Below are 12,817 nucleotides of genomic sequence, written 5' to 3'. Positions count from 1 at the left end.
GCAATTCTATAATTCTGTTTCTTGCATGAAGGCAGAAGGATCAGGAGAACTAACTATGGAAACCATTGGTTATAATTGAGATGGCGTGGGGGGTGGGAGCAGGAGGTACTGCAGGACAACAAGAATTACACTTTTTATTCTCACAGTTGAAAATTATTTTATTAAAAACTTTTGACATTTTGAATGCTAAAACCAAAAAGCATTGGGAAGTATATTGTCTCAATCCCAATGCTAGGAAGGAACAGGAATGACAATCCCATTTCTACCTAATGTTATTCAGGTTGCTCACAGAGTGGCTTTAAACTGATGCCATCTGACAGTGGTGTGAGCCTTTTATGCAACCCTAATAGGAAATTCATGACTGACATCTTGAAAAGCTTTAGCAGAAGAAATCTGCTATACTATAAAACTGGGTTTAGAAAGAGGGATCCAGGATTGGGATGCTAGGGTGCTGGACCTGCTGAGACATTGGAAATCCAGTCTGTCTCACTGTTAAAACTTGTTTATTGTGAAGGCTGTGTTGACCACAAGACTAAGCACAGCCTTGGAAAATCCTACGAGCTGATAGTTGTTCTGGGAGATGGCAGGGAAACAGGTTTATATGTATTGATGCAGAGGGAATCCTAGGGTGCTGCCCTGCCTTCCTCCTGCCTGAGTGAACGACCTCTTAAGGCTCTGAATAGAAGACAGAAAGTTTTGTTGCCTCTTGGATGACTAGTTTGTCAATGCATTTTTCTAGCAGGAGTTAGTATATTTGACTTTAATACAGCATTTCTGGAGTGACTGCAATTTGGTAATTTTGATAAATTTACTAAAGAAAAAAAAAATCCAAACCCACTTGTTTCTCACATGTACAGAATAACAATGTTCTCATTTCAGCAGATCCAGGAGGAAAAAAAAATAGGAATTGGTCATCCAGTTCATCCAGTGTGCTGATGGATGATCTCTTCCTCCTTGCTGATATTCCCAGTTACACACTTAATGCCGTATGTGTAGCAGGGAAGTCCTTTCTGACCCTGGCCAAGGCAGCAGGTTGGCTCTTGGCTGTAACTTGTTCATCACTTTATTCTGAACTCCTCCGAAGCTCAGACACTGTCTTCTTCATTGTGTACACATTGTCACTGGGGGAAGAAAAAAAAAAAACCTATTTACAATCCTATTTTCCTCATTCCTGAAACCTCCTCAACCCGGTTGACTTGTTGGAGTGCATTTCATGCATTCTTAGTAGATAGGCTGAAGGAAACGCCTAGTTCAGTCACAGCTAGAGGCTAGAAAGCGTGCGGGGAGTTCATGAACGCCGCTCGTCTCCTGCAGTCACCACGGTATGCGTGTAGCTGTCGGGGGGAAGGATTGCACACCACTGGGCACAGCATGACCACCCCACCTGCAGGACACCTCACCTCTGTGCCACAGCTCGTCACAGTGAGTTAAGGTATGAGGATTTAATTATTTCAATGTATCTTTGCTGCCTTTCTCAAGTGCTCCTTTATTTGGAAAATACTTAGTGAAGGATGATGTCTGATTGCTGGGTTGTTGCTCGATGCTTGGGAAGTTGGAAATCTTTGGGGTTTTATTTTTAAGACTGGTTTAGGCGGCATGAAACAGAGAATAAGGAGTTCCCTATCTAAAGGCATGGTGATGGGAAATCAATAGTACAAGGAAGGACTTGGAAATGTGAAAAACAAAGTTGGTACCTGTGGTGAGCAGTCAACAACTGCATCTGTTAAGCCTGCTTACCTTGTCTACTGAAGGGCAAATAGCTTTGACAATTATTTGCACTGTTAGCCATAATCCACCCATTCTGAGAGCAACATAGGGTTGGTTGAGTCTGTTTCGTCCCACCTATATTTTGACAGCACTTTGTGGCAGGCAGATAGGAAGGATTTCTGCCTTTTTTTCTTTTTTTTTTTTTTTTTTGCAGACTTCCTGCTGTGAAAGACAAGAATGGGAAGTTCAGGTAACTAATTCAGCTGAGTTACATCCAGTTTTCTTATGACAACTTGTTGGAAAGCACAAGAGGTTTTTATGTTCTAGGGGGCATGATTTAGTAGGGAATTACTGGTGGTAGTTGGTAGTTGGACTAGGTGAACTTGGAGGTCTTTTCCAACCTTGGTGATTCTATGATTAAGGGCAATGAAAAATAAATTGATGTTCTTGCTTCAACAGACTACTATTTTTCTAGTGTAGTAACTGTACTGCTGTCAGAATTCACAAAAGTGTAAGCTGCTACACATCAATAAATGGTGCTAAAGGACATTACAATTACCATCATGAGCTGGTTAACATGTTAATACAGTGGCATGAAGACAAAATGGCTGTCTTGCCGCGAGCGAGGAACGGGAGAAATGGTCCTCTGGGCCAGAGCTAATGCTTTTTAAATTGTATGTTGAAGGATGCATCACGGAGCAGTATAGGAGGAACTGGTTTGGTGCTTGCTGTTGAGATCATCTGATCTTTCTTCGTCCTTTCTCAAGCTGTATGGCAGCTGATGACTTTGCCACACTTTCACCACTTAGGTTGGAATTTTCCATGGCAAGCATTGGCCTCCAGATAAACAGCCAGAAAGTTTTGTAACCTAAATTGTGTATTGCTTTCTAGAACCGGGCTGGGGAAAAAGTAGTGTCCTTTTGCTTAAAGTTTTTCCAGTTATTTGACTGGAATTTACTACCTTCTTGCTCTCCTCATATGCCATGGGAAGGTAGATATAAACCAGGAGGAAGGTTTTGGTTTGAACTTTGCTCTGTTTGGGAAGATTTGGTCAATGGCAAAGTTCTGAAAGACTGGCATCCCAATCAGATGGCTGGGGGTGGGGTTGGGAGTAGGTTCTCCTTGCATTTCCAAATTGGTACCCAACTTGTGAGGATGGGACACACACACCACTGTGATCAGATGGGGCAGAGGCAGGAGCTGGGAAAAGGATGCAGGAGGGCAAAACTGTAAAAATCTGAAGATGAGGGCTGAGGAACTCGGGGGTTTCATCATGAATCAATAGTTGATGAGAGAGAATTACGACTAGAAGATGATTGGAAGGAGCAGAAACCCAGATAGAGAATCTCATCTCATTGGCAACAATTCCTCTGGCACCACTAATTTCAGGAAGGCAGGCTCACCGCTGGCAGTGCCATTTAAGATGAAGAGTTCTTCCTGTACCGATCTGTTTCTTTTGGCAGGGGCTGCTGCTTATTGAAAATGGAGGAAACAAGGAAACTTTCTCCAAGGCCGTGTAAGAGCAAAGAGCCTGTGAAAACAGAATGGGGGGCTCAGAGTGTCGTCTTTACGTATTTCCAAGGAGATATTAACAGCGTGGTGGATGAACATTTCTCTAGAGCTCTGAGCAATGCCAGGAACCCACAAGACCTGAGCACAAAACATAAGAGCGAGGTTGTCGTCCCGAAGCATGGTGAGCAGGGTGCTGAGCTTTTGCTAAGAAATAGAAGATGAAACATGCTGTGTTTTCTCACATTTGCTTATGCAGCCTTGTTTACAAATAGTTTGGAATTATGTGCAAACAAAGCAGCAAAATCATGCTTGCAGAGCCCTGATTTATATCACTGGGACATCCACAGTAAATCCCTGTTTGCTGGGCTGCTTCCCAAACTCTGCATGGTCCATTGGCAGGACCAGGTTCTCATTTTCCTGCCAAGAGCCTCCATCACAGTCAGGTGCACTGAGTGCATTATGACTTAATTTGTTGTTTCTGCAAAGAGCTATTTGTCTAAGCTTGCAAGTGTTAAAACTCTGCTTATGCCTGTAAGGAGTGGGGGGGAAGTACTGGTGGTGGTGATTTACCTGCTGTTAGTATGAGTTGATGTTAAGATAAGCGACACTAAAGTGAATATATGTTTATGTGCAAATGAATATGTAGTACTGTAATGTTCCCTTAAAAATGTACTGGAATTTGCCTTGGGGGGGGGGGGAGGAAGATGAGAATTGATGGGACTTCAGATGTTTTCTTTCTCTCTTTGAGCAGATAGCATGTCTCCTCACCAGTGGAATTTCTCCTCACATTGCTCCAAACCATATCCATCATCCTCCTCTACCAGCATGTCCAACTCTGCTCTGAATTTCCCTGCTGTTGCTATGGCAGGGCAGTACCAGCCAGCAGCTCTGCGTACTCATCCAGCACCGCCTGCAGACCTCTGGCCCTTCCCTTCCCTTGGCACTCCCAGTCTCACCAGCCCTGTGTATCATCATGCCGTGCCTGACCTGCACGTGGTGGATGAACCCATCTCCGACAGGAAATACGGTTCCCTTCTTGGTCTTCTACAACAGGAACGGTGCCTGATGTCCATGCAGGAATGTGCTGTGAAGCAACACTCAAGTTCTACTTGTATGACTGGACCTGCTAGATTACAAAATATAAGCCAAAGTTCAGTTCCTGGGGGAGGTAAGGAAATACTGTCACTTTATTCTTTGATGGCATCTCATGGAAGGAGACAAAATGGTAGAATCTGTCCTGAGTGTGCTAGAATCTGAGCCATCTTCAGCCCAGCTCATAGAAATGGTATCCAGCAGATATCCAATGCTGGAATACTCAGGATGATTAAGAACCACCACCATGCATTATCCATGTGCTATGAAGACCTATTGCCTATAGGTATCAGGATGGTGGTTACCAGCTCTCCCACTTATGATTAAGAAAGGGACACCCATGTAAGAGCCCCAAGCCACCAGGCTGACTGATTAGGGCACAGATGATGCTGTAAACCAAAGGTGTGGAGCTGCTGCCCTTATCAGGAAGGCCAGGGGGTTCACTCCTTGCTCAGCTATGGTCAGTACCATAGGAGGTAGGTGGATGGCAGAGGAGATGGACAAAGGACTGGTGGCCAGCCTCACCTTGCCCCACAGCTAATTGCTGTTCTTACCCTGTGTGTCAGAGGCTGACTTCTCTCTGCAGCACATTCCCCAGCCCTAATGCAATTCATGCAAGAGTTGTGAAGACAGTGCTCTCTGCCTTTGGGAAGCTGTCAGTGACCAGACTCCTGCCCATTGCCTGGGTATCTTGTGAGATCCCAATGTATTGCCCTGCTGGGCTTTCCCATTTGGTAGCTCGATGCTGGGTTCCAAGAAAAAGGGCTGTGAAAAATTGCTGGGGGAATCTGCTGGAGGCACACAGCATGTGCTACCTGGAGTTTACTTATTACTAACTGCCCATGCATGGAAGGGGGAGAGTCTCCATCTGGGTTGCAGGTTTTCTGTTCATGGTACATACCTAGATAGATTTAGCTGGGGCTGTGTTTGAGGCTGTGAAATGATAGCTGAATTGCTTTAAGGAAGTTGAGATTTAGGATTCAATTTCAGAACAAAGCAAGGTGCCCTCTTCCCCCCAGGGGGCAATGTGAGCCCAAGGTGGCTTGGCAGCCCAGTGCACCTGTGCTCCTCTGAAACACAAAGATGTTGCATGTAACCAGTGTGAGCATCAAACAAGAGGAGATGGTGCTAGCTGTAGCGGGCTTCAGTTCAAAAATTCAGCACAGAATTGAGTTAAAATCTTAAAGAAAGATAACGAAGCAGCTCAGTGTCCCCCAGCCATCTTCAGTGAAACATTTTCTTTCACACCTTTCTAAACATCTCAGGAGCCTCACAACACATCACATGTGTAATGCTGTATGTCTGCTTATTGAACAACCCAAAAAAAACACAGACAAGGGACTGGCCATGACTTTGGCAAGCCCCTGTGATGTATGCATCCAGTCTGGCTGTCGGAGTCCCTGTTTCTTGGCTCTGTTCAATGCACTCCTCATTGTGCTGTGTCATGTTTAAGAACAGCTGATATTTATATTTATGGAAATGTCTGGCACAGCAACATACAGCACAGAGCTCCCCAGCACCTGTGCTATAGGCTGGGCTGCAAAAGCACAAGGTTTCTTTTGGAACTGCTGCCTACTTGTAGCTCTGTGCCGAATCTCTGCTCATCTCCAGTATTTTCCTTTTTTAAGAGAGGAAAGCCAGCTCTTACCAAGGCTCAGAGAACCCCAGTGCAAGCCATGCCACTGCAGGTGAGTAAAGAAATTAGCAGGTTTGGAACAAATTAGTGCTTGCCTATAGAGGACACCTGCCTTTCTTAGGTACAATGAAATTAATCCTTTTTTGCTTGCTTCTGGACTGCATTTCAAAAGTTTGCTTTTCTCTCCAGAAATGCACACTGCCATCCTGTAACTGGAAAGAGGGAAAACATTTTGTTAAAGTGAGATATTATATTCTATCTCCATCTACTCCCATTTTTGTTGCTGTAGCATGGGCCTGCTGCCTCCCAGTGCACCCATTTGTCATTGCCCCTGATCTCTTGTACCCTCTCACCAACAAACCCCCCGTGCTGCTGGCAGTGTTGTTTGTGGCAATGGGGGATGTGGCTTAGTGGGCACAGTGATGATGGGTTGATGGTTGGACTTGATGATCTTAGTGGTCTTTTCCAACCTTGATGATTGTACAAAATTACTCCCAAAGCATTCAGGCTTCCGCATTTTTCTTGGTCTCCCGAGCTGTGCCCTGTGCTTGGGAGGTTACCCCAGTGCTGTTCCTTGGCTGTGCAATGTTTTGGGGAGAGCTCGGATGGGTCATTCTGGTTATTCTCGTAAGGGCCCTCTTGCATCAGAGAAGACCCAAAGGTGCAGTTTTGTTTGTGCAACATCCGAGGGGACTGAATGGAGTGTTCTGTTTGACAGCCTGTTAATGCTGTGTCTTTCAGGTATTCAGATTCACGACAGAAGACGGGATTTGTACTTTTAGCCACGGGACATTTCTACTTTATTCCAACGAAGTTCTTGCTGTGAACTGTTCCTATTTGTGACTGTGAATCCAGAAGAAATGAACTGCAGCTGTTCTCTGCTTTGTCTCTCAGATGGAAGAATACTATTTACTGTGTTAGGAGTTAAAAATTGTTCTCTGTGTTCAGTAAATATTTCTAATAGTTGTGGCATCGAAACTGATGGACTGTGTTTGTTGTGAAGAATCACTGTCTGCTTTATGGCTTTCCACACTTTATCCCTCTTCGAAAGGACTTTTAGCACTTTTTAATCACTGTTGATAAGAAGCACAATTATATCACAGAGGGCTGCAATGAGCTGCAGCTGCTTATCTTGATTTGATATCTGTGTAGTGTTTAAAATAGTTGTAGATCATTGGCTTCCATTGCAAAAAGCTTCAAGACAACCATGGGCCAGAAAAGCACAATATCATCTTTACTTTTCTTACATTCTGCAATTTGTAGCCCATTACAGCACCTGGGCTGATATAACTCATCTTAGTTCAGCAGCTGTTTATGGTGCTGGTTAAAAAGTAAAATAAGAAAATCCCACCCTGTATAATGCAAGTGTACTCTAGTGTATACAAGATCTAGCATATACATGAAAATTTATGCAAGAGGAACCATGTTAACTAAGTGAATAAAAGGTAGGCCAGCATCCTACCAATGTCCTAAAATCCCTCCTGGTTTTTTATTTTTCTACTTGCTTTTCTTCTCTTATAGTTTGAGTGCCTCTCTGTTTAGTTCTCTGTGTTACTGTGCTGACCATTTCCAGAATGTTAAGGCTACATGGTTAAATAATCTGACTTCCTCTGTGAGCCACAGCAATGATTTCTGTGCTGCATTCCCTCCATCTCCTCACAGATTTGTGCTGTAATTCCAGTGAAATTATTGCTTTCAAACCTTTGTCTCCTTCTGCCATTCCTCCTAAGAGAAAATGCTTAAATGAATTATCCCTAAGGTCTGAAAAGACATGAAAGAGTATACTTAAATGCTTTTACATTTTTCTTGGAACAGCTTAGTCCTGTGCGTGTCACAGCTAGAACTATTCGAATTGACTCAAAGTCAGAGTTCCCAGTGAAATGAGCAGGTTGTGTTGGACAGCACTGGGGGGAGTTATTCAAATGCGAGGCATCAGTGGTCCTGCCTTGATATGGGAATGCTTTGATCCATCACTGCAAGGTGTGGTGATGTCATGTCCTCACTGTGCAGCAGGTCTGGTAAGCAGGAGAACCACCTGGACAGCCTACGGAAAGCCCATCGTACGTATAGTTTCTTCCTCTAGATCTGTTTGTGCAGAGCAGAGTGGTTCTTGCTTTTCCACTTGCAACCATGGTGCTGCCATTGTGCTTGGTGCCAGCAGCTCCATCCCGTTCCGTACGCGTGCTCTTCTGCTCAGGACTTGGCAAACAGCATCATGCATTCAGCAGTGGCCATCTGCTGCTTCCCACGTTTATTTTCAGTTCCCACTCTGAATGCAGCAGTCACTGTGGTGACGGGAGAAGAAAGGACGTGTGAGCTGTGCCCATCTTCTGCCTCCCTGAGCTCTCAGTGCTGCAGCGACTAGCCCAAGGGATGGAGGGGATGTTTTCTGGTAACTCCCAGAGCTATTTCTTTCGTTATGTGCAATAGACAGCATTCTGCTCCAGCCCAGAGTTATTTTCTCTTCTTCCCATTTTTCTTTTCTGGTGGACAGAAGAAAAGTGAACTGGTTGGAAAGAAATACTGAACCTCTTGCCCACCCCATTTCCATTTGGCCCAGAGAGCTCTCCTCTGAGTTCTCATGCACTGTTATGCTCAGATAGCTCCAACAGAAAACTGGTGCATGCTGGTGGTGTGCGTGCCTCTGTGGCTGGGGGCTGTTCCTTGTTTCAGTGTCATGCAGTCAGAAGGCTGGGTCACCTCATGGCAGTGCTGCTGTGCAGGCAGCTGGGCTGTGGTCACATTACCCCAATCATGGTTGTGGTTTCTGTGTTGAAGAGATGCACAGGTGATGGGAAGGAAGCATCAGGGTCACAGCGTGGGGCTGCTGCTGGGGTTTTTGGGTGGCCACTGTGGAGCAGAGCTGGCTGAGATGGGGTGGTCCCCAAAGCATGGCACATAGGGAGTCCTACATCCCCTCCAAGTCACCCATGGTGACCAGCATGCTCCATAGCATGGATTAGCAGCAGTACTCTCCCCAGGTGTTTGGGCTGTCCCCATGTGTTGGTCTGCACCACTTCATGGATATCCCAGGTCCCACAATGCAGGGGAAGTTGTACAGACCCAGCCAGGCTGGATCTGCCTGCAGAAGAGCCCCAGCTCATGCTCACAGCAACACCAAAGGCGTGAGAGCATCCTGTGCTACCGCATCCCCAGCGTGGGCTGCCTCAGCATGGGCTGTGCAGCTCTGGATTTGAGCTTGAGCAGAGCAAGCTCTGTTTTCTCCATCTCCTTGTCCAGCTGGGAGTTGCTGAGTGATGGGCACAGCGAGATCAACAGGGTCGAGCTGTATTTCATACATTTCCTACAGACAGACTGCCTTTCTACCTGAGGTAGGGATAACATAACACCTCTCACAGTTAAAATCAAAAGTTTCTATGCTCAGCATTGTTACTAATCACCCGCTTTATCTTATAAGGCCGCACGTTTACAAAAAAGAGAAAAGACTCTTTAAATAAATCCCTCTGCCAGCTGGGAAAACAAATTGAACGGATGGAAGGAGACTGAATGTACCGAACGCCCAATGGGGATCTCGAGTGACTGAGCACAGCCTACAACAATCCCAAGCTGCCTGCCTGTTTCACGCTGCCTCTGTTCTACATGAGGAGCAGACCACTGCTCAGCCCAGAGCCTGCACCATGCTATGTTTTCTTGTTTCATGATGTTTTCTGTCAATAATTTCAGCCGTTTCTTCCCTTTGTTTACCTGTTACTCGTTATTCCATCCCTTTGTTCTGCCTGTCTGAACCTGACCGGGTCCCTGCTATTGGAGGTACTGCTGGAGGATGTAATCAAAGGACAGCAGGTACTGCACTCAGATGTCTGCAGAGAAAAGCCAGGGCTAATTAACAATGACAAGCAATTGGAATATTCCTCTGACTGGATTTTTCAGTGCAGATTAAGTCGATTTTAAGGAACTGCTTCTGATTTCAGTCAAGCTCCCACATAACTGAGGCAGTTGAGTAGTGTTACACCATCAGTTCCTCTCACTGTGCACTATTTCAGGATGGACACTAGGGAGGATTTCTTCTCCAAAAGAATGGTCAGGCACTGGCATGGGCTGCCCAGGGAGGTGTGGGGTCACCATCCCTGGAGGAGTTTTAAGGGAAGGGTGAATGTGGCCCTGAGGGGTGTGGTTTAGTGGGCAATACTGGTGGGAGGGAGGTTGGACTACAGATGATCTTACTTTAATCCAACTTTAATGATTCTGTGATTTGTTGATGCTGGCTCAGCTCAGTGCTTTAAAAAAAGCATTGAATACACTTTTCCCTGCCCCAGGTGTTAGCAGTAGGTGCTGACCATGCGTGTGCTAAGGGCAGCTGGGCATGACTTTGCTCATGAACCACAAAGGTCTTCACTTGAACCACAGCATCAGGGAACATGGGGAGCAATTTGTGCTGAGCAGAAGGGCTAGGGCAGGAGGGGCAGAAGTTGTTCCCCCTTTGCTCCACACAGTCTCCAAGTGCCACTCATTGATCTCTTTATTTGCTGATGGAGCCTGAAACAATTGCCTAATGCATCTCCTGGGTGATTTGTTGCTCAGGCATGGATGCAACTGGCCGTGCCCAGTCCATGGGTGAGCAGTTCTGTGTGCATGAGGGCAGGATGCTTCACTGGCTTTGCGGGGCACAGAGAGCAGCCCTGAGGTGCAGGATTCTGATTTTGGAGATGCTCTTTCTGCGGGGTTGGGAATTCAAGGATCTTCCAGCCCGGTTTCACCTTTCATTCTTATGTAGACAGCTACAAATCTCATTACATCCAGTGGTGCATTGCCAACCTCAGCCGTGCCAGCGCTGCCCTTCCCTCTGACTTTGTTTGCGTCAATAGAGCAGAATTGTTGCGCATCTCTGCCGGCACAACCAAAGGGAAAATTGGTGCATCTCGTCAGTCTGGCTCAACTCGAGAGTTTCAGGGATTGTGTTCTGGATCTTTTTTAGCAATCTTGAAAAGAGGGAGAGAAATCTGTAATTAAATCAATGCATATGTAAACGAGCATGTGCCACAGAACCGGTTTAACTTCTTTGTGTTAAACATGTATTTCTGTTGATGCGCTATTTGTGACATGTTCTTTGTATATAAGCGTGTTATTAAGTTGGAATTTGGCATGATTTAAGCAATTAAATGAGTCAAACTGTACAGTTTCCCTTGTCTATGCATTTGAACTGTTTTTTTTAAGCTGTTATGTTGGCTCTTGATGTGTATTATCGAGACTGCTCTCGGTTGACAGCTACTTTCATGATTATTTAGCAGTAGGTTTGGGTAAATCGTGCAGCTGGTAAGCTGTCAGCACTCAGGTTTTCACTGGACCCTTCTCTCAGGGCTGTGATTGACTTTGGTCCATTGCTGTGTGTCCTCAGGAGCCCTTCCTCTGAAACCTTGGCCAACGCAATTGTGTCATTGACTCCACTCTGTGTCTTTAGTGGCTCTAACACAAGTGGCTCTGTTTCAATCATCTGGCACACAGTAAAACTCCCAGGAGCAGACAGGCATTATAGCATGAAAGAAGATGTTGTTCTTTCCTATGTAGGAAATGAGCCTGGTCCCGTATTTCCTGAGTGCTCAACGTTGCCATTTACTTCAGAGATCAACGTGATTCATTATTCCTTGTTTCTCTGAAGGGTCCGATTCAGAGCTCGGATCCACAGTCAGCACAGCAGGGGTCACTGCCAGCTGCCTGAGCATGTGATATTGCTGCATGGTGGTGGGTCAGCAGTGCTCTGCACACCTGAGGATGAGCGACGTGCTGGCATAGGTGTGTTCTGCCTGGCCACTGGGATGTGGGTGGTGCTCTGTGCTGCCGATGGCCAAGATGGATGTGGAAAACCCATGAACAAGAAATGACTTGAGGCAAGGAATGCAAATCCTTTTGCCTGATAACAAAACAAGATATTTGGAAAAGCATTCTGCAAAGCCCAGTGGAAGAGGGAGAATGCAGAGCTTGTGCATGCTACAAGTGCTTACAGGAGCTGCAGTTCTTAAAAGAAGGCAACAACAGCAGGGCTTGGTGCTCACCGAGGCAGCGTGCTGGGCTGATGTATGCAACACTCATTAATTTTGTATGTTAATATCCCCAGAACAGCTATGCAACTTCAAGAGGATTTCATTTCTTGTGCAGAACTCTGACCTCTTTCCTACCTGAGGCACCATTTTTGAATGAACCACTGGTGCCTTTTCACCCAGCAGGAGCCACAACATCACAAAGCATTGTAGTAGTGCTTTAGAGAAGACTCTGCAAGGGGAGGTGGGCATGGCCTTGCCTGGACCAAGGGCTTGCAAGCTGTGCATCTTCCTGAGTCCTTATACACAGCCAGAGAGAGCTTTCGCAGGATTTTTTTGAAACCTGTCCAGCGGAAGGAAGAAGTGGCTTCAAACCTTGGTGGTCTTATCTGTCTTCTGACTTGGCATGTGTCACTGCACCATGACCAGTCCCAGCATGGCTCTATGGTGTGTGTACCCAGAAGAGCTTTGCCTTGCAAGTAGAGGTCTCCAGCTCCCATAGCCAGGGCTGCTCGCACGCCACTGCATTCAGGTGGGTTTGCACACCCTGTTTCTCAGGGAATCCTGGAGCTTGATCCTTACCTCATCTTCATTTCTGTGTTACGTTAGCAGGATTGTAGAGCAGACAATATTATGGATGCATCGTGTGGTCTCTATGGCTATCCATGCTCAAGGTGCCAGAGCCATATGCGGTACTGCAACTGGTACTGTACCTGGAGTACCTCACCTGGAATTGGGTGGGAGAGTGTTTGGCAGCTCCCAGCATAGGGGAGAAGAGCTTCCCATTGCCTAATGTTAATTCAGACACGGCCTTTCCCCTTTGCTCTTTGCAGGCACCCAGGACCTTCCTCCCATAGATGTCCATGCTGTGCAG

The 12,817-nt window shown here is 46.0% G+C and overlaps 1 protein-coding gene across 1 annotated transcript; it reads left to right on the top strand.

Moving 5' to 3' along the window:
- The first annotated feature begins 182 nt into the window (after positions 1 to 182).
- Positions 183 to 7,381, top strand: VGLL1 (vestigial like family member 1). Its single transcript, XM_031594262.2, has 4 exons — positions 183 to 3,400; positions 3,971 to 4,387; positions 5,940 to 5,999; positions 6,689 to 7,381. The coding sequence occupies exons 1-4, from the start codon at positions 3,190 to 3,192 to the stop codon at positions 6,727 to 6,729; spliced, it is 729 nt and encodes a 242-aa protein (XP_031450122.2). The 5' UTR covers positions 183 to 3,189; the 3' UTR covers positions 6,730 to 7,381.
- The last annotated feature ends 5,436 nt before the right edge of the window (positions 7,382 to 12,817 follow it).

This window comes from Phasianus colchicus, chromosome 14 (genome assembly GCF_987193195.1).
Source record: "Phasianus colchicus chromosome 14, bPhaCol1.hap1.1, whole genome shotgun sequence".
NCBI lineage: Eukaryota > Metazoa > Chordata > Aves > Galliformes > Phasianidae > Phasianus > Phasianus colchicus.
Note: the sequence above shows the minus strand (reverse complement) of the source record. Positions and strands in the feature narration are given on the sequence as shown.

What these genes read in the sequence shown, in the direction of transcription:
- VGLL1 (XM_031594262.2), top strand. Translation starts at nt 3,190, where the DNA reads ATGGAGGAAACAAGGAAACTTTCTCCAAGGCCGTGTAAGAGCAAAGAG. An exon ending in GGTTGTCGTCCCGAAGCATG is followed by an intron (nt 3,401 to 3,970) that starts GTGAGCAGGGTG and finishes CTCTTTGAGCAG; the next exon opens with ATAGCATGTCTCCTCACCAG. An exon ending in AAGTTCAGTTCCTGGGGGAG is followed by an intron (nt 4,388 to 5,939) that starts GTAAGGAAATAC and finishes TCCTTTTTTAAG; the next exon opens with AGAGGAAAGCCAGCTCTTAC.